At 40.8% G+C, this 26,638-nt stretch overlaps 2 protein-coding genes across 4 annotated transcripts in view; one reads left to right on the plus strand and one right to left on the minus strand.

Moving 5' to 3' along the window:
* Positions 1-10,904, minus strand: part of Art7 (arginine methyltransferase 7) — a 30,777-nt gene extending 19,873 nt beyond the window's left edge. The window contains exons 1-5 of one of the 3 annotated variants that reach the window (XM_045764792.2): positions 10,777-10,904; positions 7,478-7,687; positions 4,892-5,033; positions 4,123-4,272; positions 3,088-3,150 (exon numbers count right to left, since the gene is read on the minus strand). In XM_045764792.2, coding sequence (XP_045620748.2) covers positions 3,088-3,150; positions 4,123-4,272; positions 4,892-5,033; positions 7,478-7,665 — 543 coding nt within the window. In that variant the 5' untranslated portion in view covers positions 7,666-7,687; positions 10,777-10,904. Of the gene's footprint in view, positions 1-3,087; positions 3,151-4,122; positions 4,273-4,891; positions 5,034-7,477; positions 7,688-10,484; positions 10,664-10,776 lie in introns of those variants that run through there. The other 2 variants (XM_069337726.1, XM_069337727.1) reach the window with 2 other exon arrangements.
* A 237-nt stretch (positions 10,905-11,141) lies between these two features.
* Positions 11,142-25,426, plus strand: Uev1A (Ubiquitin-conjugating enzyme variant 1A). The gene is made up of 4 exons (XM_045764793.2): positions 11,142-11,356; positions 17,501-17,643; positions 22,293-22,418; positions 23,811-25,426. Exons 1-4 carry the CDS (start codon positions 11,338-11,340, stop codon positions 23,949-23,951), a joined length of 429 nt encoding a protein of 142 aa, XP_045620749.1. The 5' UTR covers positions 11,142-11,337; the 3' UTR covers positions 23,952-25,426.
* Positions 25,427-26,638: the final 1,212 nt, after the last annotated feature.

Consider the following 26,638-nt stretch of genomic DNA (forward strand, 5'->3'; position numbering starts at 1 on the left):
CACTGTAAAGTCTAACTCACGTCATTCCAAACTGTTTTTGCTTCCTCCCACTACTCACTTTTGTACAATCAATGGCATTATTTTTAGCTATTCTAAACTAGACAGTAGAGTGATAAATTTTGCACTGTTGAAAACTAACCCACAGCAAGAAAGGGGTAGTACCACCCACTTTGAGAATCACTGGTCTAGCTTCATCTACTGAGCCAATATTCACCATAGTCCAAAAGGGAGTCCAAAAAGAGTTAGTTGCAAAGATAGAACAAGATATTGATCACCAACAATCAAGGGTCCCATGGAACCAATAAGTCTTTAATAAGCTCTGTGAACAAAGTTCAACCCAAATGGAAAAGCCTGAGAGTGGTAGGTGTGATCGACCTTTAAACCAATCGAATCCCTGAAACTCGTACCCAAAGGAAAATGCCAACAGGCATGCTGGATATCCAAGGAAATGACCCAAGAATGATGTTAAACCACTTGGCAAACCTCAAGCACAGTGGTCACCTGAAAGGGAATAGGAGATGTGGGCATTAACCATTGACAAATCAGAAATCTTCCTCCTGATAGGAGTCTCTCACATGACCATAAGAAAGAGTTGGGACTGAAACTGCATGGAATGGGGTCACTCCAATCACCTCTCTACCCAACATTTCCCCAAATATAGATGCAGGGTAGTGGAATAAATGGCTGCCTGCAGCTGAGGAATGCCCTTCGGAATAAGGGGGATCGCAGCCAAAAACAACACCTATGAAGACAAATTCTGAAAACTCTGCTAATATCCTAACCCCAACCCATCAATGGAGTCCAACCCAACTAGTGACAAGGGCACAGGAACAACACTTGCTTAAACAGTAAGCACACCAGAGTCTCAGAGAACCACACTTGCTTAACCACTGCACTGCTCACCTGGTTTCAGCAAAAACGTTTTAGTGCAATTGTCAAGGACATATTTTTGTTATTTTTATAAAGGTTCAAGTAAAGTTAATGTTTAAATGTTTCCAAACTCAACCATTTCCATTTCAAAACACAAAGAGTGATGAAAACATTAAAATTTTTTAAATATAGCCTAATTTTACCCTTCAAGCAAGACATAGCAAAGAAGTCCAAAGTCAAATCCCAGAGAATTTGCACAAATATTTTGAACAAGACTGCAGTTGCCACAGATGGCGATAAAATGCTCAATTCTTCCTGTTATGTCCATTCAGCTTGCAACTAAGAGGAGAAACCTCTTGTCTTGGAGGAACTTGACCACATCCACAACGCAGGTGTGAACCATTAAGTCAGCTGCAATAAGGTGTAGAGACGAAGAGGAAATCTGAATATGGATTTTTCCAGAAAACCAACTTCCTTGGCAACATTGTAGCAGAGTCACCCATTGAGGAAATCCAGATACTTCTCCACCAAAACTATAATAAACACAGGTAAAATAACAAATACAAGGACAAGCACACACAACACAACAACAAATACAAGGACAAGCACACACAACATCAAATACAAGGACAAGCACACACAACACAACATCAAATACAAGGACAAGCACACACAACACAACAACAAATACAAGGACAAGCACACACGACACAATATCAAATACAAGGACAAGCACACACATCACAACATCAAATACAAGGACAAGCACACACAACAGGGGTCCTGACAAGGGCCTGACACCTGAGTGGACAGCGATCAGGATTCGTAGTCCTAGGGCCCCAGGGATCGATGCCCTGTGCAGGGGCTCGACGTCGTCACTAATATCCACAAGGGATCAAATGGAAACCAGGTTGGCTCCACAGTCAATGCCTCCAGGAAAATATTCCTACACCAGACCCCTAATGTCTACAATAGAACACACTCGAACAACACTGCCAACTTCCCCACCCTGGGTAGAGAAAGATGCCATTACTCATTTGAAAATAGTGGAAGCAGACAGTAATAGGAAAACAATTGCAAGCCAGGTGCTTCCTACCATAGTAGCAGCTGAGGCACCTAGAGATGGAAAGAAAACCAGTAGGAACGTTTCAGTCTTGAAATATGACTGAAATACTAGTATCTCTCAAGTCGCTGGGACCAAAACTTATAAACACTCCTCAAATAACTTACCACAGCTGAGAATTGGGACCATCAACATCAACATGTCAAAGTTCCAAGGCTGATGGCACTTTCACATGCAAATTACAGAGACCAAGGCTCAGATGCCCCAAAAGGAGCAAGCTATCTTTTACAAAACAAGTATGCCAGAAAAAAACTACACCCACAGAATCATGCCCAGAAATGTACTAATTAATCATGGTAAACCACACAATGCAGCACAAAAACTATACTAAAGCCTACACTAGGTCCCAGAACCTACCTTGTGTAGCTTTCTGGGAATATCTGCAATCAGAAGACCTGGTTGCAAGATATGTATTCACAGCCTGTCCTAACCCAACTGTCAAGCCACAGACAAGAAAAAACAAGGGACAACTTCAAAATGGAGAACGACCACAGCTGAGGCACAAACCAGATCAGAATAGAAAATATAATTCTGTAAAATCATCTGGTAAATAATCAAGAGATATGCAAATAACTGCATAACCATTCAGTAATGCCAGGAGCCCGCTACACACGATACGAATGATTCTAAGGATGAACACAAATTGTTTAATTTAAATATAAGGTCTCTGCCTACTAACAGGTGTTGTAATAGAGCCAAAATAAATGAGATGGGTAAATCTTCATTACTGTTAACATGTACATGGCAACATCTGGTAGTGGCCATGCAGGCCGTCTACCAATTAGCAGTGGGCTGCTCAGTGGTCTCTTTGAAACAGAGGTACACTTTGAGAGGGGGTTTAGCATCCCCGGCAGAGACATTTGAAAAGACACCAACTGCACCGAGGTATAAATTATGACCGGCCTTGGATGTCTCTTGTACTATTATTGGGAAGAGTTGGATATTACCCAAAAGAGAGAGAGAAAGAGAGAAACTAAGCAGTATAACTCATCTATGATATAAATCCAATGATCTAAAACAGGCAAATATTTGTTTTTAATGTTACTGTACTAAATACTGCATATACAGTATATCAATAAATATTGTTACTCTACCTTGTCTGCAAATCCATTTGCTTTTATTCCTTTCTTTGCACACTCAGCCATGGGATGAAATGCCTGTAAACAGAGACAAAATTATACAAATATATTTTATATTAATACAAATTTTATAACTAATATCCAACAATATTCAAATGTAAATAATAATCCTTCAAAAAATAAGCTTGCTAAATTATGTTTACCTTTTCTACACAAAGTATTCCACAATTGCAATAGGCCCAGACTAAGAATGCATAACTGCAATAAGTTAAGAACAACTCTAATAAGCTAAGACAATGAGCACACATTTTCTATTGCAAATTTTCAATATGAATATATGGACCACACAGACAAGCCCCTGCAGAGACCATTGTATTTCTCTCGCAACTGTCATCTTATAAATTCTTCCAACAGCCACTCTGCAGTATACCTTCTATCGAACACAATCAAGTGCCCATCAGACTCTAGATTTAACCCCTAGAACTTTTCTTTGTGTAAATATTGTCCACCTCCATTAATTGTAAGGTACCATCAGTACTTTTGTTCAACACTTTCAAAAAGAGTACTGAAGGTGCATACAGACCACATTTTCTTAACCCTTCTGCTACATTTCGTGCACGTGAAAGGAATTTATAACTTAAGAATCAGGTGCAGATCTTACCTGTGAGCACTTTAACATAACAACAGAAGATCAACTCCTGTCCAAGAATTTCCAAGCCCTCTGTGCCCAGAGAACTAATGTAAAGAGACCACCACCCACTCCTACCTCACTACAGCACTGACTTGCAGGCTTGGCACCTCTTCAAACAACATATTTATAAATCAATTATTCATCAGTATTAGTGGTTATTTAAATATTAGTATTATCCATAGGATATACACCTCAATGAAGTTGTAGAAACAAAGGACAAGAATGGCACACTAAAACAAACCCTGAGAAGGCCAAAAGGGAGCCTGCAATACCAGTGCCATATGCTCTGGGAAGCTCTTGTGGGCACCTGCAAAGAAATACACAACAGCTCACAATTCAAGCATTTTAGCCGCACGTACCTCACATGCTGTCACAGAGTCTGCCCCACATTCAACTGCCATCATAGAGAGCAGTCCAGTACCTGTGCCAATGTCTAGCACATGCACCTCTTGCCCTCGTCTTCGTAGATCTGCAATTGACCGCCGTAGTCCTTCAAAGTATTTATCATTCTGTTGATATAAAAACACTCACTGAATTAACCAAGAAATAAAAACGGTTGTATAGAAATTTATACTATCACTGCAGTACTCTTGAGTATTAAGAAATATTTACAAGAATTAAGACAATGCGAGAATAACTACAATGATTTTTCTTTATCCTGCAGCATTCTAAAATTGTATCCACAAATTTTGTCAGATTATTTGGTACTGGAAATGTGTAAATGTAAATGTTAATGCTTATATAAGTTAGTGCACAGATATAGATACCTTCAATTATAATAAGGTACCAAAATAAGCATCAATGATTACTTTATACTGTATTACAAACAGCATTGCATATTAAAATATCTGTCTGTGAATTTTTACATGAATGTTGAAGAGCTGACATTAACATCACCTGAGATAGGGAAAGTAAATTTTTTTTTAAATAGTCCTTAAATTTATAATTTTGAAACTGGAATGTTCACCTAATTATTCTTGTAATGTATATCATCACAAAAATCAAGAGACCATAATATATCCATTCTGTTAATTTCAAAGTCAAATTTTGGAACAATAACAAAATAACTGGAAGTTACTAGGAAGTTATTATCGGCCTTCAGGCAATACATAATAAATGGTAACCTACCCTCTCCTGATCGTGTAACATGTCAGCATATGCAGATCGTGCAACTTCCTGCTTGTAGTCATAGTCTTCAGGTTGTATCCCCCACTCAAGCTTCCCTGTTATAGGGTTCAGCTGCTGAGTGAACACATTCATTCTCCTTCCACTACAAGGATCAAACACAAGAAAGAGAGTTAACATTAACAGCTGAGAAACTAAGAAATTGTGCCAAGCATTATTCCTTAGTTATATACAGTATACTGTCTATGCTCAGTACAGTAATCTCAATTAACCTAGCTGAACTTCTTACCAGTAATGTCCATAAAACAAGAGTTGAATATAATGAAAAGCCATTTTCGGGGTGAGACCCGGAAGCTCGCCGGAGCTATTACGGGCTGATGTACATACATAAGACCATGGCAACAGTCAATCAATGGAGTTCTAAGCCTACCGGGGACCACGAGCCAGAACCTGGTGGTCCCCCTCAGAGAGGCACAAGGAGCAATGGCCTATAGATATCCCCCATGTAGTTGGAAGCAGTCTATATCTGCCATCTACTAGGTCAGACACCCCAGAAAGGTAAGAATCCTAAAGCAAACTACAGCTGGTTAAAAATTGCAAACTGAAAGTCGAACGATCAAGCAGAACTCCCCAATCAGATAACAAGTAAACCAGCATAACATCATCACAGCCGCTAATGTCACTGTCTGTGCAGCTCCTCCCTCCCCAGGAGTTAAAAGGGGGTCCCAGACCTCCTGTGCCAGTTACCCAACCCTAGTTCTGAGGCTGTTGTGTTGGGTGGGGGTCGATCGACCCTGGCTCCAATCCTTGAGCAGTGCTGTGCCTTGTGGCAGTGTGTGAGACAGGTGAACTTCCAGAAGAAGTACTGCCCTTGCGGTTTGGGGTTCCCTTCCACAAACTATTCAGGAACTGTCTCCGCAGGGTTCTTTTACTGCTTGGTGATAGCCCGCCCTTGGGGTCCGCTGTGGTATTTTCCTACCACTGTTTGGTCTTGGGTAGGAAGTAGTATCATCACTGGCAGGGGGCACAACGTACTGTGCAGCCGTGTCTTATAATACGCATAGCGGCTGGTTCTGTTCCTCCTGGAGACGTTGTGCCTGTGGTGACATCATGCTTGTTTGCTTGTTTTCTGATTGGCAGTTCTGCTTGCTCGTTTGGCTTTCAGTTTGTAATTTTTAACCAGCTGTAGTTTGTTTTGGGATTCCTACATTTCTGGGTGCCTGACCTGGTAGATGGCAGATATAGACTGCTTCCAACTACATGGGGGTATCTATAGGCCATTGCTCCTCGTGCCTCTCTGAGGGGGCTAGGTTCTGGTTCGTGGTCCCCAGTAGGCTTAGAACTCCATCAATTGACTGTTGCCACGGTCTAATATATATACACCAGCCCGGTATAGCTCCGGAGAGTCAAATGGACTCCACAGAAAAAGATAATTTTTTTTAACCATAACCCAGTTGCTCCTGCCATTTACTCTAAAATGATGAACACAAATTAATTCAGGTTACTCAGAGTCAGGTTACTGGAATCTGGATTAACAAGCTCTTACAGAGCTGCATACTATACTGTATATTTGTCCTGAGCTCAATCAGCTTAATGAAGTTTGCTAAGTGGGTAATCACATTTCATTTTGGGTATTAGATATGGCTGGTACTACAGTGACATACTTATGATTGTGAAAGTGACACCTGAATACTGTTCAAAGTATCTCTCCATAACATGAGCACTATCTGCACTGATAATAAAAATTAATACAGTAATTACAAGCAGAAAAGTCACAATAATGTGGCTGAAAATATATAACCCAACCCACACGTGAAAGAAAGGACAGCGACTATGCTCTGGCCTGTCATAACACTCATAACAATTGCCATTTTCCTTTCTTTTAATGTGTTGAGTTGTTTAATAATTACATCCTTACTCCCCTACATACAGTATGTAGAACAGTATCTAGACCATGAGAAATGCTGCTAATACTTCATTACAGATAGGTATAAAATACAATTTAATATACAATACTTTACAAAATGAATGTAAAAATGAGAGAACTGAGTGCAATGAAAAGGCACCTTCTGGGCAGTTTTCACAAGGTACCCTGAGCTCACGACACACAGATGGGACATATTTGATATGCCTGGGTTCCATGACCATTTCAAACTCCCATCTTGCCCTTTCCCCCCCTCAAGAGGACAAGGAGAAAATGCAGATTAAAGATTAATCTCTCTTCATATGGGAGGCATTAAATTCCTGGAATCAACTGTGTCATCTTTTTTCATATGCTCCAGTGACTATAATTGCATTCTATTGAACAGTGACCAAAACTCAACTATAGAATTGGGCATAGCAAGGACAAAGGTGTTATGCAGATATTGCACCACTTAAAATGTTAAAAATATAAATAAATAAATAAAAACCAAGGAATCCCTTTGTACGATACGTAAATATGTTTGCACAACGCTCGCAGATTGTATGGTCCTGCTAAGGTAAAATATGAGATTTGCAAAAAAGGTTACAAGCTAATTAATAAGCACACTGGCTGGCTGGCACAACAATTTATACAAAAAAACATATAAACTAAGATTGACTACTCACAAAAAAGGGACACAATTATTTCCAGTAGGTTTACTTTTGGCTAGCGCCAATATCGGATCTGTAGAAGGGTTCTTCCCTCTGCTTATAGTTTCAAAACATGCTTTACTTTCTCTAACCACAGGCCACTTGCTATATTTAGGGTTTGCTTGGAGAGAAACGCGTAGCCACCATTGCAGTCGGTGCACCATCAAATCATCGTGACAAAATCACCTGTTCAAGAAACAAAATAGCCATTATTACACGTTTCATTGCTCATGTGCTAATGATAATAAAATGACTAAAAACCATGTTACTATGCAGCCTGTATGAACTTATCACAGTCAGCCCAAAGCAGATATCACATATTCATGGTTTTTACTGTTTTCTACTGTATTTCTATCCTCTAGATTTAACTACCGGTAGATATATTTCTGAATTCAAGGAATTCAAGGAGTTAACACATAGCAAAAATATCTTGCAAAAAATCAAACCAACAAATTTGCCAGTTGGAGAAAACATCATACACAACAGCTAAAATGTGCTTTCAATTTAAAGAAAAATAGATTATGGTAAGATCATTCAGGGTATAGTTAAATTGTACACAACATTTTGACAAGGCTTTTTTTTCACGACTGTCAAAATCATATACTGTACAGGTGTATATCGTTAGGCTAGGATATATGGCTTAGCTTAGGTTGTGTTACGTTAAGTTAGGTCTGGAAAGGTTAGGTATGGTTTAAAATCCTGCTGCGAACCATCTTGAGTACAACGTGACTTGTATACGACTACTCATATCCAACCAATCAACAGAAAATGGCTACAAGTGTCTATTAAAACGTACAGCACTAGAACCATTGTATAAAATGAAACAACCCAACAAGTTGGCTTCATTCTTGACTCACAGTACAGAATCTTGGGCAGGACAGAAATGGTTGGGTACATTTCCTTTCGCCTAATGTGTATATTCACCTAGCAGTATGTACTTTGAAGTTAGGAAACTGTTATGGGGTTGCATCCTGGGAATCAGTAGTTCGATCGAAATGCTTGGGGTATGATCCAAGGACTATTATTATTAGTTTTATCACTATTGTTTTTATTGCTATAATTAGTTTAAATACTTCCTAATACATATTATGTTTGACTCACATCGTACACATGACAGCTCGCTAAATTTTGTAAAACTTATCTAACTTTACCCAACCCAACCCAAACTTATCTCAACTGTCCCTAAGTCTTATCCTGACCCCTAGAAGTGAACTGTGTCAATTGTTGACCAGACCACACACTAGAAGTTGAAGGGACGACGACGTTTCGGTCCGTGTCAATTAATCAGCGACTGTATGAAGTGAACTATGCCAATTAATCAGCGACTGTATGAAGTGAACTATGTCAATTAATCAGTGACTGTATGAAGTGAACTATCAATTAATCAGAGGCTGTTTAAAGTGAAATGTATCAATTAATCAGTGACTGTTTAAAGTGCACTGTATCAATTAATCAGAGGCTGTATGAAGTGAACTATCACTTAACTAGCGGCTATTTGAAGCGAACTACCAATTAATCAGCGGCTGTATGAAGTGAACTACTGTATCAATTAATCAGTGGCTGTATGAAGTGAACTATCTCAATTAATCAATGGCTGTTTGAAGTAAACTATCAGTTAATCAATGGGTGTTTGAAGTGAACTACAGGTATCTCAATTTATCATCAGCTGTTTGAAGTAAACTGTATCAATTATATTGTATATACAGGTGTACAAATTGGTATCAGGTTAGACTGCACATATTTCACATCACCTCACTGTTGGGACAATGCCTAAATATCCTGCAACATGGGGACTGTTTAGTATCACAGACTTTATTCACACTGGTGTGCTTGATGATGTCATCATCATAATGCAGGCAGAGTGTGCCAGTGCAGACTATTGATCACATGGCCCTGTATGACTAAGCATCCTGTGTGATGGAGATTTTTAGCATCACGGAGCTAGTTCTTGAAACGCACACTGTATAGTCTCTTCGTATAGTCAAGGGTAGCTGCACTAATGCACATTTTGTTCTTTATATTGTACATACAAGAGTTGTTACATTCTTGTACAGCCACTAGCACGCATAGCGTTTCAGACAAGTCCTTACTCCAAATTTTTACCTGGAATACGACCCACCAAATCGTTTAACAACCAGCTATCCATTCACTGCTGGGTGAACAGGGGCTACAGTTACGGATTGGCACCCGGTCAATCCCCCTTGGCCAGGATACAAACCCAGGCCGAAGCGCTCGCCAAGCGGATGTCTGTTTTACCACTGTGCCACGGAGACCACATGTACCTAAATATGTTTTTTTTTTTTTTTATATATACAAGAGTTGTTACATTCTTGTACAGCCACTAGTACTCGTAGCGTTTCGGGCAAGTCCCTGGAATACGATCCCCGCCGCGAAGAATCGTTGTTACAACCAAGTACCCATTTTACTGTTGCGTTAAACAGAGGCTACAGTTAAGGAATTGCGCCCAGTAAATCCTCCCCGGCCAGGATACGAACCCATGACAAAGCGCTCGCGGAACGCCAGGCGAGCGTCTTACCACTACACCACGCAGACTGGTATAAAAAATAAAATAAAAATAAGAATAAAAAATAAATAAAATAAATAATAATAAAAAAATTGGATGAATCACGCAAACGTTTCAATAATTCTTCGTTAAATTACCACATTTCTCATTCTGTCATCATACATACAAGTACATACCACACAAATTATAACAAAAAAACTTATGAATGAGACATTACTAATACACAATACCAGTAATGAAACAAACACACCAAGTACAACCCCCAAATACAGGTCACTTTGTAAGGTAGAGCTTTGATGGTTATAATAGTTATTTCCTAAACATAACCATAGATACATCTAACTAAAAACCAAAATCTATTTACAAATGAGTTTAAATAGATTTAATAGACGAAACGTCTAATGACAATTTTTTTTTCAAGTGTACGAAGCAGCGAGATATTACACCACCTGTACACACCAGCAATACTTATCCTTTAGGCTCATTTCCTTAATGATGATCTTGACAAGCACTCATCTTGCTACAACAAATGTAAGAAAAGGAAATAGAGAAGTCTAGAATTTTCTTATGCCTGAGGCTGACAAGCCTACAAATATCTATCACTCAATCACCCTCCACAGTACTGTGCTCAGAGTAACAGCCCTCCCACGGCAGGTTATCATAGAGACATAGATGTGTGTGGCCCCCCGAGGCCTCCTAGGCCTACCAACGAGGCCATTAGACCCAATAAAAGACAAAATTCTGCCCTCACGTGTTAGCCCAAGACAGGAGCTGAGGCCGCCTTCCCACCTCCACTCTCCTAAACTTAACTCTTCCCTAAAACTTGAACCCCTCAACTTGGGCTCTATTTTGAATCCTTTATCTCAAGCTGTATAATATTCTTGACAATTCTTCCATTATATTTGAATCATTTGACTTAACCCATATATATTTTGCGAGTCATTCACATTCAATACTACACGCTATTTTCCCTCTAATATGTTGCTTAAGCTGGACGTAAATATTAAATAATATTGTATGAATTATTTGAAGGTTATAAGCAGGAGAGAGAGTGGATATAGGCGTGTAAAAGTGTATAAATAAGGGTGTTGTAAGGTGGACAACATAAACACGGGCAGGGAAATAGTATTGGAACGCTGGCCATTACAGCGAGCTGTTGGTCCCGGCGGCGGCGGCTGAGAGTCATATTTGGTGTGGCCTTTGCCTCGTCTAGCGAGCCCTGTGACACCCACCTCAGCCTCCAGGCGAGGCTCTCATCCACCTCACCCACCTCTCACCCTCCAGCAGCGACGTGGGCGGCTGTTCTGCGAAAATGGCGGCGCCCAACACAGGTTAAGGCGGTGGTTGAACGTCTCGAGGGGCAGTCACGTTTCTCCTTACACTATTATCACAGCCGCTATGTCCTTAATCCCTCACTCCTTGAGATGCTTTTAAGGTGTAATAAGAAGCAGAGAGGAGTAGCCCTAAATGAGGAAGTTAAAACACTGGCCAAGACGATGATTTTGACATTCGCAGTTTCCTGTTAACATTTAACTCTCACATCCGTTATAATGTTAAATATTTTATCCCACATGATAGATTGATCAGTTCCTGGTGTCGTGGGGGAGAGAGAGAGAGAGGGGCGAGGAATGTGGACACTGGTAAGGTGTTCAATTGCCTCATCTTGTCTTTGCTCCATGTTCCGACACCCTTCATAACCCCGAGTTCCTAATTCCTGATGAATCAGTGTACAGTGGTTTGTGGGCGTGGTGCATGGGTGAGAGGAAGCCTCGGGTATGGGTGAGAGGAAGCCTCGGGTATGGGTGAGAGGAAGCCTCGGGTATGGGTGAGAGGAAGCCTCGGGTATGGGTGAGAGGAAGCCTCGGGTATGGGGTGAGAGGAAGCCTAGGTCATGGGGCGAGAGGAAGCCTAGGTCATGGGGCGAGAGGAAGCCTAGGTCATGGGGCGAGAGGAAGCCTAGGTCATGGGGGTGAGAGGAAGCCTAGGTCATGGGGGTGAGAGGAAGCCTTGGTCATGGGGGTGAGAGGAAGCCTTGGTCATGGGGGTGAGAGGAAGCCTTGGTCATGGGGGTGAGAGGAAGCCTTGGTCATGGGGGTGAGAGGAAGCCTTGGTCATGGGGGTGAGAGGAAGCCTAGGTCATGGGGGTGAGAGGAAGCCTAGGTCATGGGGGTGAGAGGAAGCCTAGGTCATGGGGGTGAGAGGAAGCCTAGGTCATGGGGGTGAGAGGAAGCCTAGGTCATGGGGGTGAGAGGAAGCCTAGGTCATGGGGGTGAGAGGAAGCCTAGGTCATGGGGTGAGAGGAAGCCTAGGTCATGGGGGTGAGAGGAAGCCTAGGTCATGGGGGTGAGAGGAAGCCTAGGTCATGGGGGTGAGAGGAAGCCTAGGTCATGGGGGTGAGAGGAAGCCTAGGTCATGGGGGTGAGAGGAAGCCTAGGTCATGGGGGTGAGAGGAAGCCTAGGTCATGGGGGTGAGAGGAAGCCTAGGTCATGGGGGTGAGAGGAAGCCTAGGTCATGGGGGTGAGAGGAAGCCTAGGTCATGGGGGTGAGAGGAAGCCTAGGTCATGGGGGTGAGAGGAAGCCTAGGTCATGGGGGTGAGAGGAAGCCTAGGTCATGGGGGTGAGAGGAAGCCTAGGTCATGGGGGTGAGAGGAAGCCTAGGTCATGGGGGTGAGAGGAAGCCTAGGTCATGGGGGTGAGAGGAAGCCTAGGTCATGGGGGTGAGAGGAAGCCTAGGTCATGGGGGTGAGAGGAAGCCTAGGTCATGGGGGTGAGAGGAAGCCTAGGTCATGGGGGTGAGAGGAAGCCTAGGTCATGGGGGTGAGAGGAAGCCTAGGTCATGGGGGTGAGAGGAAGCCTAGGTCATGGGGGTGAGAGGAAGCCTAGGTCATGGGGGTGAGAGGAAGCCTAGGTCATGGGGGTGAGAGGAAGCCTAGGTCATGGGGGTGAGAGGAAGCCTAGGTCATGGGGGTGAGAGGAAGCCTAGGTCATGGGGGTGAGAGGAAGCCTAGGTCATGGGGGTGAGAGGAAGCCTAGGTCATGGGGGTGAGAGGAAGCCTAGGTCATGGGGGTGAGAGGAAGCCTAGGTCATGGGGGTGAGAGGAAGCCTAGGTCATGGGGGTGAGAGGAAGCCTAGGTCATGGGGGTGAGAGGAAGCCTAGGTCATGGGGTGAGAGGAAGCCTTGGTCATGGGGTATGAAGAAGCCTTGGGTATGGGGTGAGAGGAAGCCTCAGGCATGGGAGAGGGGGTTTCCTGTGTTGGCTTGATCATTGGGTGTGTGTCTTGTAGTTTGATCAGGTCATATAGTGTTAGTTGTTATAGTTGTGCCCAGAATGAACATTTAAGAAACAAATGTGAACTTTTATCTAGATGTTTCCTCCATGACTATGCTTTTTTTATTCAGAGAGTGTGAGGAGAAATTGAAAGTTTAATTTTCATTCTCTAGAAAGTCAGAGAGTTAAGGGTGACACAATAGATATGCACAAGTGGATGAATAGGAATTGCAAAAGGGGATGCAAATATTGGGTTGAATATGTCGACACAAAATAGAAGACGAAACAGTTGATATTGGATAATTTTAGATTTAATAAAAACCTGGGTAAGTATTGGTATAGAAATCAGGGTTGTTGATCTGTGGAGCAGATTACTAGATAATGAGTGGGGGTGGATATACTGTAAATGGGAGCTGTGTAACACGGGGAGGGTTTCCTCTACTTTCCTTCTTCTTTTTCCCCTCTACCCGTATTCTTACTTTTTAATCTCTACAAGGGACTCCAAAACTTTTACTAAAGCCGACTCCACGCCACGTGGTCCTGAGACGATTGACCGACTTAGGATTCTACAACCCGTATGACATGACCTAGGCTTTGAGCAAAACCCTAGAGTCGCCTCCGCCGCCACCACCAGACCAGTAACACAGAGCAATGATCGAGGTCTGGATCGATCATGCTAATTAATCAACCTTGGGGCTTGATCCCCACTATAACCGATGACCTTGAGTGTGGAATAAATTACACAGTAAAGATGACTTCCGATTTGGTGTTAGAATCGGCGCCCAATCCAACTCTGCCTCGTGTGGACCACGTGACCAGGACAAGTAAACATAAACAAATGGAAACAATAAAAATGCAAATTATTAACTAATTAATTTATTAAAAGAAAAACTAAAAATCTAAATATGTTCACTCCCTGTCACTTTAACACTCCCTACTTGACCTGAATGCAATGAGTTGACTATCCCTATAAATAACAAATAGCAACTATACCTCTATGTTTTACCAGCTAAAGATGTTGGGCTGGTCTTGGGGGAGAGGTAAGATGGTTGACCTCCCCCAGTTGATCTGGACTCCACACTGATTTCTCCTCGTCTGGTCTACCCCAGACTAGAGCATTGTATCCTTCCGCATAGTCTAAGTTTTCCAAGTTACTAGCAAGGTTTAAGTTATAACAATTAACCTCTGTTGTACTTAATTGATCCAGACTGGTTGAATTATTTTACTGAAGTTAAATTACACAAGCATCTAACGGCAGAGCTGTTCCCGTTCCCCAAAATGGTTAATTGAACTTTGAGAAATAGTAGACATGTCAACCCTGATGACCTATGACCGCCGGTCACTCCGCCTTACAACTTAGATCTGATTCGTGACGTCACTGATGGTGACTTAACTCAATAATTAGAATACTCTTGATATTGTACCCAGTACTATTATACAATACAATTTTAATACAAAATGAATAAAGGTTAATTTCTCTAAATTACTGAATACTATAGGATGGTTCATTATACGAAGCTATGAACAAAGGGTCGATTATTTTCACCGCGAATTCCCCTGGGGTCAGGTCCCAGGTCACCACGCGGGCTCAGCTTCCCATTCTCTTTTGTCAATAAACCACTCTGGATAATTCTTACAACCAGCCTAGTTTGTTACAGCTGCCTCGTGTGGGCCAATAGGTCTTCTGCAGTTACCTTAGTTCTTTTGGGTTTTACTAACAGTCGTTCATGTTTTAACAAATGTGCTATCATTGTATTCCAGCATAGTTAAGGCAGTTGATAGTGGTAAGGTTTGTGATGTTGTGTACCTTGACTTTAGCAAAGCTTTTGATACAGTGCTACATAGGAAACAGTTATATCAGAGTGGGAAAATGTTGTAAGTGGAGTCCCTTAATTTCTGTCCTGGGACCTCTGTTATTCATAATGTATATAAATGATTTAGATTCTGGTTTGAGCAGCAATATTTGCAGATTTGCCGATACGAAGATCAGAAGGGAAATAAACACCGAAAAAACCTCGCTTTCACTTCGAAGACGATCTAAATAGTTTTGAAATTGTCAACATTTTGGCAAATGCAGTTTAATGCTGACAAAAATAAGGTTTTGAGGCTAGATAATGATGGTAAGAGTTAATAGATACGAGCTAGATGGTGTCGAGATTGTGAAGTCAGATTGCAAAAGGGATCCGAGTGTTATGATTAGTAAGAATTTAAAACCAAAAAATCAATGGGAAAAATCACATTTTGGATTTATTTATCGAAGTGTTGGTAATAAAACACCTGGTGTTATTCTTCGGCTATATATTGCTCTGGTTAGGCTCTATTTAGATTATGTAGTTCAGTTTTAGTCGCCATACTATAGAGTAGATATAAATTCGCTAGTACACTACACACATAAATCAAAATAGCATGATGCATCAAATGAACAAATTCACAAGGGCTATGGCGAGGATTCGAATAGACGTCCAAGAGCATCCCAAACGCTACCTTAATCGACTGAGCTACGACATGGTAAAAGAATTGCAACCAGAAATTCTACTGAATTTACTTGGATCCTGCAGCCTCTCAGAGACACAAATCAGGACTTTACACAATTCCCCCATGTACTTGAGTTATGTCAATAGGCCATTCTACCTCTTCGCCCTTACTTCATTACACACAGAAATCACAATAGTGTGATGCATCTAATGAACAAATCCACATGGGCCGTGACGAAGATTCGAACTGACGTCCGAGAGCATCCCAGACGCCAAGTGCATGGGGGGAATTGTGTAAAATCCTGGTTTGTGTCTCGGAGAGGCTGCAGGATCCAAGTAAATTCAGTAGAATTTCTGGTTGCAATTCTTTTACCATGTCGTAGCTCAGTCGATTAGGGCAGCGTCTGGGGATGCTTTCGGACGTCGGTTCGAATCCTCATCACGGCCTTTGTGGATTTGTTCACTAGTACACGTCCAGCGTAGGAGGAAAAAAGTTAATCCCCAAATTAGAAACCTGTCATATGAAGAAAGATTGACAAAGCCCAATTTACATTCTCTATAAAGGCAAAGAATTAAGGATACGTGATATAGGCGACATAAATCAACTTATTTGCATACGTGTAAAACCCAGGCTATAATTATAAAATTGTCATATGACGATTTATCCTGTGAATCGACACATGATGATGACCGCTGCCTAAGGGTTAAGAGTTGATAATAGTATTTGATGAATGGCTATACTGTAGTATTAAGTTGATCTATTTTCTCATAAATAAAAGGTAATCTGTAGTTCCTTTCTCATGTTAACAATTCTGACAGTTCTAGGACAACATAGGATGATTAACATGGCATCATTTTGCATTGCATCTAGACCTTGTAGTTGTTTAGGAGAAAAATTATGATGTAAGGCATAATAATCAACACCAGATCGTATAAAGGCAATATACATCAAGTAATACTTGTACTGTAGTCTTGGTTTACTGTGTGCCTTAGTACAAATATCATCAGCATAACACATAAGTTTCAGTAGGTTGTACAGGTATATCATGGCTAAGTTTGTGCATAAGTATATTAAAAAGCATAGGGCTTAGGACACCACCTTGTTGTGCCTAGTTCGAATGCATGTTCTTGTACTTTTAACTCCTTTAAATAGGACACTAGCACGCCTGTTGGATAGGTCGCTCTTTATCCAACTCAGACGATTACCTTTGATTCCCAATTCAGCAAGTTGCTCTAATATTATTTTGCCATTTGCTACATCGAAAGCTGACTTTAGATCAATAAAGGCTGCTTGTGTCCTATCCTGAGTATACAAAATATTCAGCAAAACATGTTTGTGTGCTTCACTTGGGCATAAACCTATATAGGTTAGGAGTCAATTTTTCTGTGACCTGAAACATGACACAATTGAGGACAATTCTCTAAAAGGCTTTACACATGCAAAATGTAAGGAAGTGGGTCTGAATTTTTTAGATTTAAGAATTGATACTATGAGACTTTGTGTCCATGTCTTTGGCAAGATACCTTGTGAGAGGCTCATTTGATAGAGGTCAATCAGATGGTGACTAGGGACATCATTCAGTAAGCTCAAGGTGTTATAAGTTATACCATCCTTGCCAGGGGTAGTTTGTTTAGGTTTCCCTAATGCTGCTGTCAATTTGTTAAACCATGGTAATAATTTGCTGCATAGGTTTTAAATAATAATTAATATACATGCTTATTCGTTTCAGTGGTCCCGCGAAACTTCCGCCTGTTAGAGGAATTGGAGGCTGGACAAAAGGGAGTTGGAGATGGCACCATCTCCTGGGGGCTAGAAGACGACTCGGACATGACCCTTACCAGTTGGACAGGCATGATCATTGGACCACCCAGGGTAAGCAAAAATGTTGGCGGGCACTTTGTTTCAGTACCGTGTTTGTGTCTGGTACTATTTACACATTGCATTATTTGTAATACAGTGATCAGGTGTTCTGGTATTTGTTGGATCATTTTCCCTCAGATAGGTTTCATTCAATAAATAATGAATTGCCTAGATATTTTAATTTAATGAGTACAGTACAAAATTTCCATTTGTGGATAGATGTTTGGCAGGTATTGAAATTGAGCAACATAGTTCCAAGGCCACTATTATATTTTTCATTGTCTTTTTAAAAAGCCTTAATGTCTTCACTTCAAGCTAGAAACAGTTGTGTATTCACCTAGTTGTGTTTGCGGGGGTTGAGCTTTGCTCTTTTGGCCCGCCTCTCAACTGCCAATCAACTGTTTACTATTTTTTTTTCCTCCACCACACACACACACACCCCAGGAAGCAGCCCGTGACAACTGACTAACTCCAAGGAACCTATTTACTGCTAGGTAACAGGGGCATTCAAGGTGAAACAAACTTTGCCCATTTGTTTCTGCCTGCTGCGAGAATTGAACCCGCGCCACAGAATTAAGAGTCCTGCGCGCTATCCACCAGGCTCCCAGGCCCCCGTGTGTGTGTGTATGTATATATATACACACAGTGGCACCTCGATTAACGAGCGGCTCTATTTACGAGCATTTCGAGTAACGAGTGAGCCCTCGCAGCAAATTTGTCTCTATTGACAAACATCACCTCTATTAACGAGCAAAACCCACATGGTGCTTCCTAGCGTCTCGCGGGTTCTCGTAAATTCTCGGACGCCTCCAACGCCAGTGTTGTTGTTGTTGTTTCACGCATGACAAGCATCCCTCTGCATTTATTTGCGCTTTTTTTTGTGGTTTTGTGACTACAATTTGTAATGCACGATGTCGCCAAAGAAGCTGCTTGCTAGAGATAATGTTGTCAAGAGGAAGAAAGACACAATTACTGTGGATTTGAAGAAGGAAATTATAGCAAAGCATGAGTGTGGTGTCCGTGTGACTGATCTCACAAGGGAGTATGGCAGGGCCTCATCAACAATTTGCATTATTAGTAAGGGGAGGAGGTAAGGGAGGATGCTGCCTTTTCCAGTGAGATCAGGGAAGTGTTGGGAATGTTTGAAAAGGTGACCGCATTCTTGGAAAAGCATCACCCTGATAAAGCAGTAACAACCCGGTGTGTGAACATGTTTAATGACAATTTGCTGTCTCGTTTTAGGGACATCCTAAAACCAAGACAAAAGCAATTGTCAATAGACACGTTCTCTGCAAAAGTAGAGAAAAGAGGAGCCAGTGATGGTGAACCACAACCCGGTCCCAGTGGGGTGAAATTCCCAAGAAGAAAGAGCCCGCCTGACTCAGAGGTGGATTCTCCTTCCACACCATAACCCCCCTCCTCCTTCCCACCTCCCCATCATCTCCCTCAAGCCAGCAAAGACTCTTCATAAGGTAAACATGAAAACAATACAGCAAAACATTTATAATTACATGAGCAGTATTATATTTACATTATAAAATGTCATACAAGTATGGATGTTTTTGGGAGTGGAATGGATTAAATTTATTTCCTTTATTTTAAATTGGGATATTTGTTTCTTAAGACGAGTTTTCCACATAACAAGCTTGGTGCCAGAACGGATTAAACTCGTTAATCGAGGTGCCACTGTGTGTGTGTGTATATATATATTTATTTATTTATTTATTTATTTATTTATTTATTTATTTATTTATTCATTCACACACACACACACACACACACACACACACACACACACACACACACACACACACACACACACATAAATAAATATATAATGTTTGTGTGTGGGTACCCTGCACCCCATTACCCTCACCCACCATGTTACTTTTCTGATCTTATGTCCCTCTGTCCTCCTCACTCCCAAGATTTCACAACACCTACACAAACTTTAGACGTTAAGAACCAGCAGCTAGCAACAGGGTATACAACAAAAATAGATCAGCCCCAGCCTGTTGGGGCACCCATTCAAATGAACAGACATGAATGACTAGCTCAATGTTCATTGTTTCCCCTCTGAAGCTTGGACTTGGAATTAAAAGAATCACTACCCCACGAGCATAACCGAAGCAGCCAGGTAAAATAATAAGTAGTACTGTATTAATATTTAAAAATGTAAATGCAAGTAAATGGAAAGCGTTGGAGCATTTGATCTTCCCAAGAGAGTATCAGGTATTAAGGAAAGAGATGAAGAGGAGGGTTATGATAGTGTGGCCCAACTGCTACTCCTGTACTGGAGCTTCAATGAATTGAAATTTAAAAGAAGTTGATAAGCAAGATGACCAGACCACACACTAGAAGGTGAAGGGACGACGTTGTTTCGGTCCGTCCTGGACCATTCTCGTCATACTTTAGCCACGCTATTGTGACTGATCGCCTGCATATTGATAAGCAAGTATACATACTAAGACATGGCATGGCATAGCATGTGAAGGTACCAGTGATTTAGCAGCAACCAGGAGGCCTGGTCGACGACCGGGCTGCGGGAACACTAAGCCCCGGAAGCACCTCAAGGTAACCTCCTCCCAGGAAATATAGAGACCTGTTTAATGGTAGTGGTAAGGGCTGCCAAAGATGCAAATTGGAAATACAGTACAGCTAAAATTCCAATGCTGTACTTTTTTCATTTTTAAACAGCAGGCTTAGATTGGTTAACAAAGGCATCTGAAATTACTTTAATGTTGGACTGCTGCTGGGTGCAGCTAGACTAGGACAGGCATGCAAGCTGCTCACAGTAGTTATCTACAACATAAAATGCCTAAGGAGCCTAGCCTAAAATGCCTTAGGCAAGATCTTGGGAGATCTTGCCAGATATAGGTCATGTCTGATCTCTACCTGGTGGTGTAGGGAGACCAGAGATAAGCAACATCAAAATTTATAAGATGTGGTGCTAGTATATTTGGAGGATTCATTAGTAGGACAGATTTGGCAGAGGCAACTCTATACACAGTACCATCTCTTGGCATTACTCGTACATCACCCTCATACTCAGGTGATGTAACGCTACCTAACCTTAACACTGGTAATAATGACCTCCTCGAGCAGTAACAGGTACACCACACATACATGTTTTCTGATGCCATCGATGAATGATGAGTCGTCTCTACCAGAATGTGTCTATAATAAGCAATTGTAGATCGTCAAGGGTGACTCTCTAAGCTCAAGAGAGAGCACTCATCTTGTCCTGCTGCTTGCCTGAGAATGAGGAGAGCTAAGGCCAAGCCAACCAAGCCCACACCTTGCTCATTTAAGTAACAACCTTCTGACAGAGCACCAATCAGAACGCCATTCTCTCGCAGAAGGACCCTCATGAGATGACACGTGGATGGCTCAACTGGGGCCAGCATTTCTTGGGCATCATGTCCCAAAGTTGTCCACGGGATCACAAGTCCAGCATGCTGTCCGCTCGGCCGACCGGCTCCCTGCTGATGATAGTAACAGATTTTACAGGAAAGAGGTGGTTGGGTTCACTGCATTTATCTGGACCTAAAAAGACTTTCGACAGAGTTCCACATAAGAGGTTGTTCTGGAAACTGGAACATATTGGAGGGGTGACTACAGCTTCTAATACGGCACGCATAGATGAGATAAAGCACCTAAATTATTGGGATCGTCTCAAAGCTCTCCAAATGTACTCACTAGAAAGGAGACGAGAGAGATACCAAATAATATACACATGGAAAATACTGGAGAGACAGGTCCCAAATCTGCACAGTAAAATAACAACGTACTGGAGTGAACGACATGGAAGAAAATGCAGAATAGAACCAGTGAGAACAAGAGGTCATAAAACAAACTAACAAAACAAAACTGCCGGAGGTATATAAGAAAATTCACTTTTGCAGAGTGGTAGATGGAACAAGTTAGGTGAGGTGGTGGTGGAGGCCAAAACCGTCTTTAGTTTCAAAGTGTTATATGACAGATTGCTGGGTAGACGGGACACCACGAGCATAGCTCTCATTCTGTAACTACACTTGGGTAATTACCTTACATCATTACTACTACCAAATTTGGACAAATTGATTAAAAAATCCTAAATCAGGATTGATGGAGAAGAACTTAAAACATCACAGAAATTGCTCAAATTGGAAAGCCCATTGTATTTACCAACATGCAAGACTTAATAAAAAAGGATAAAACAAAATTCTGCTGAAAATGGCCTGCTAATCATTTTCAGTATTTGGAGCAGTCAAACAAGAGTGCATGGACAGGGAATTCTGGTGCCTATTTATATTGTACACATATATAGATGTGTGAGCGTAAATAGGTCAAATATAGGAGTTAGTTTGTATATTAAAGAAACTTGAATGTACAGAACTCTCGAACTCCACAAATGAGGTGTAAGAGGTACTTGGAATCAAGGTAGAGAACTTAAACCTCATTATTATCCTAATATACACAAACCTCCAGATGTGACATTGGAATTCACAAATGTAACAGCGTGAAGAATTGCCTCAATTTGGAAAACCCATTGCCAGATGTCTGGTACACTATACTTCAATTATGTAAATTTTTGTCATAAGGTCAATCTTTAATATTATTCATATTAATAGGAAAACTTCATTTTACTATCTAACGACTAAAATATTTTATCTTTACAGACTAATTTTGAAAATAGGATGTACTCCTTAAAAGTAGAATGTGGGTCTAATTATCCGGATGATCCACCAACAATTCGCTTTATCAGTCGAATCAACATGCAGGGAGTTAACAGCCAGACTGGAGTTGTAAGTTATGATTATTGTGCTGTGCTATTAATGTTTTGTTTTTTAATCTTGTACCCTGTTTCTCCATCGGATCACAACATTCCTTTCAAGAGGCGGAGGCCTGATTAAATATGCAAATTAGTCCTATTTTAAATTATGATTTAGACAAGTATGCTAAGAAATTAAGGCTTTTTGGTGGAACCTGTCCCATTTGCAAATGTTCAAGAAATTACATAGTCTAATTATTATATTGAGCATGATAAATAACCTCGAGTATATATATCTGCACAGCTTGGATTGTATTGAACGGCAAGTTACAAATACCAACACTTTGGGTGATCATGCTACCATCAGGTCTTTTGCCGATTTTTTTTTTTTTTTATCTCCTTCACTTCCTCTACCTTCCTGAAGGGACGTAGCAAGTAGAACCTGTCAATACTTAGCCATAGGACCATAACTATCTAATTTGTGAATGACTTGTCCAACCGCGTACAAGTCGGTCTTGCCAAACAATACAACACTAATGAGAATGTAAAAAATACATATAGGAATGTAGTGTTTTGAATGAAGGAGTTCAGAAAAGCTCCAGAAGTAAATGTTATATTTTAAAAACCACAATGAGGCGAGTACACACCTTGCCTTGCAGTTACCTTGAGATGGTTTCGGGGCTTAGCGTCCTGCGGCCTAGTCTTAGACTAGGCCTCCTCGTTACTGGACCTTAGTGGAAGTGTTAGTGTTGGCTTCTTTCTCACCACCGCCAAGAGCATGTATGCTTGCATGCAGATAATCGGTCACGGCAGGTTATTTCTAGCTCTATATGTTTGTAATAATGCCTCGATATTATAAACATATTACGTGTTTACACAGTTATCACTGTGTAATGGGTAAAGTGCCCATCTTTCTGAATACTGGCACCAGGGTGTCTAGGCAACTGGCATGTAACATTGTTCCCGAGACTGCCATTTCGTTAACTTCTCTTGGTATTGTATGTATGGCGTCCATTCTGGTGTCATTTTGTTGAATGTCGTCTCTGCTCTAGATTTGTATTATTAGTTTTATAAAAGCAAAATTGTAAATAATTTTTGGGCCAACATACTTTTGTACCCATACCAATCCTGAGAAAAGTAGTTGAGAAGGTTAGCACTTGAAGGGAGTAACATGAATGTAATAAAGTCTGGTAACTGATTTTATTCAGGAAGTGTAGCCTGTACACCGGCCACTCATGATCATGATTTTTTAAGCCTGCCTCATATTATGAAATAAGTCAAGTTTGGAAAAGATTCATCTTGAATCATTGGAGTGCTAGGACATGGTTTTAGGATGATTTATTGTTATCGGAGCACAAATTTGGAGTAAGAGTATGAAATGTATTGAATTTCCATGTTTTGTTTTCTGAGATTTGCTTGCTTTCAGGTGGATCGTCGACATGTGTCTGTACTGGGACGCTGGCAAAGAAGTTACACAATTAAGACAGTGTTACAAGAGCTGAGGCGTCTTATGACCCAGAAGGAGAATATGAAGCTAACACAGCCGCCAGAGGGCACCAACTACTAGCTGTCCACTGTACCTAACCACCCCCACCACCCCCTCCATTATGCCACCAACACTCTTCTCTCGTGGAAGGGTTGCTGCACACTGGTAGCATCCTTGCTAGTTGCAGGGTGTTGCCCATACATTGAGTTTCTTATACCAGTGGACCTCATTGAAGAATAGGCATTATTGCTGACACTTTTTTTTATCATGTTACCGAGGCCTTGGGATTTAAAAGATTTATCAGATTAAAAAGGGTACATAAACCTGATCATATCATGCTTAGCATGGGAGCCTGAAAAATGCTTGATAGAATGTGAAATTGAATCACTTAGGCTAGTAAATGCTCATTGTTAATGAATACCACACTTGTATTGAAAGCATGTCCATATCAATTGATACTATCAAATTTTTTTTTAGTAAAGATTTGGTTGATTCTTTGATGTGAATCAGTAGTTTCGTCAACTGCTGTTTCATTCGTAATTGTAGCTAATGTATTAAGACAGTTATCACAAAACGTCAGAGGTCAGTGTATTTGTAGCCTTAACTTGCCTTTCTACCTAGAAGACTGGTAAGATTTAGGTACTGGCTCAGGGTTTGGTTATGGTTTAAATAAAGTTTTCATTCCAATTCTTTATTAGTTGCGTAATATCTAAAAAGGTATAGGGTAAGTTTAGCAGCATGGTGCATGTGTGTGCATGACCCTGTAATGGAGCCACCACACTAGGAAATACACTGCTTCGATGTACACGAGGGTTTACAGTGTCCATTCACCTCTTCATACCTCGTCCATGGTTGCTCTTTTTATGATCCTGTTTCCGAAGTAAATTACTGCAACAGACAGTAGGCGGCAAGCATGCAATCTGTGGTGCAGAGTCCATGTGACTGCTTTGTGTTTTCCAGCTACTGTGAATTACCGTCACAATGCTTTCCCACAAGTCTTGTTTTTGTGTTTACAAAGTTCATATATATTGTCATATCTAGATTCCTTCACTTGTCCCTCAGTGATGATTATATGATGGAAATGTTACCTTATGATAACCTATAATTTTTGGAGTAAACTGTACAACCAGTATATGTTAAATTAAAATGTATGTCCAGTTAAGTTATTTGGTTTGTATTCAGTTATAATCATTGGTGGACTTAAATTATTCCAAGCATTTTTAATACATTTACTTTCTCCCTGTTCTCCACTTTTGGACCCATCCATCCATGGCACGCTTGCCTCAAGTTGGCAAGCTTTTTATTAACTTATATTACTATTCAGCAAGTGCATTGTTAGGGGGCAACATTAGTGTAGTACAATCTGTCTTTAAGGATCTCTAGGGTACTGTTAACTTTGGTTTATTTTATAATACATCAGGTTTCCTAAATTTTTTCCCCACTCTTCATTCATCATGGGAAAAAGCTCATTTTGCCCCGCCCAAGGTTCCGTTTGAAGGCATTGTAATGATTTAAATTGTGAGAAGTAAAGATAATAAAAATTTCTACTCCATATAGGTACAGTGTTTCTATTCCTTAAACAACCTTTGATGATTCTCGCCTGATGTCTCATTCACATTTTGGCATCCCGAGTGATGTTTAGCATATTTTGAATATCTTGCAATTTAGAGGAATATCTTGCAATTTAGATGGTGCTATGTAATCTTCGTGGCTTGGTGCCTTTTTTTATAATTTCTTCCTGTAACAAGTATTGTATTTCACTAATGTATCTATACATCTTGATGCTATTATAACATACACTTTATAGTGTTTTTAAGCAATCTTTAATCAGATTTGAATGTTATGTCGTGTGTGAATAGAATGAATATAATTTACTCTGCAAAGCAAATTAATATCTAGTTAAGAGAACAGCTTGTACTTGAAACAAAATGAGTTTTAATGAATTAAATGACTATCCTACTGCCAAGTTTAGCGGTGATGTTGTTAATGTAAATAAAACTAGTTTTAAATTGGTGTAGGTGGTGCAGGTTTTTTGTTTTGACTGGACCATACAGTGAATAATGGATGGTTGGTTACCTTTTGAGGATTCTGAGGCCAGGTCGATGATTAGGTCAATCAGGCTGTTTGACACGCCGACTCTCAGCCTAGTTTTGATAGTTTAACATTTTCTTTTCTTTTACAACCTTTAGCAAATGTCTACTAACCCAATAAAAATCTATGAATAAGTGATAAATTTATTGTTCATTTAAAAGTAGTGCAAACCTGGATAATTGAGTTTTGTTTATCTTATACGTTAAAAATACAGCAGATCATTGAGCTGCGAGTCTTGAAACTTAGAGGAAGCACTACATACTGCTCCAAACGGATAACATTCCAACATTGTAAAATTGATGATATTTACATGTGATTATTTGTGTCGTAATTGGCTCTTATTTTAATTATTTTTTTTCTTGCTCCTCTTTGTCTAGGTGACCAACCACTTGGACTGGATGGTAGTGCGACGGTCTCGCGTCATGCAGGTCGGCGTTCAATCCCCCGACCGTCCAAGTGATTGGACACCATTCCTTCCCACGTCCCATCCCAAATCCTTATCCTAATCCCTTCCAAGTGCTGTCTATAGTCATAATGGCTTGGTGCTTTCCCCTGATAGTTCCCTTCCCCCTTCATCTTCCCAGCACTCTTGTCATATAACGTGTGTGTATATATACCTAGGCTTGTATCAAGGTCCAATAATCGACTTGAGAATGGCCCAAGACGGACCGAAACGT

Source organism: Procambarus clarkii, chromosome 38 (genome assembly GCF_040958095.1).
Source record: "Procambarus clarkii isolate CNS0578487 chromosome 38, FALCON_Pclarkii_2.0, whole genome shotgun sequence".
In the NCBI taxonomy this organism is placed as follows: Eukaryota; Metazoa; Arthropoda; class Malacostraca; order Decapoda; family Cambaridae; genus Procambarus; species Procambarus clarkii.

Excerpts from the sequence above, each read along its gene's own strand:
- Uev1A (XM_045764793.2), top strand. Across the intron at positions 17,644-22,292 it reads TGATCATTGGACCACCCAGG|ACTAATTTTGAAAATAGGAT; the intron begins GTAAGCAAAAAT and ends TTATCTTTACAG. Across the intron at positions 22,419-23,810 it reads TTAACAGCCAGACTGGAGTT|GTGGATCGTCGACATGTGTC; the intron begins GTAAGTTATGAT and ends GCTTGCTTTCAG.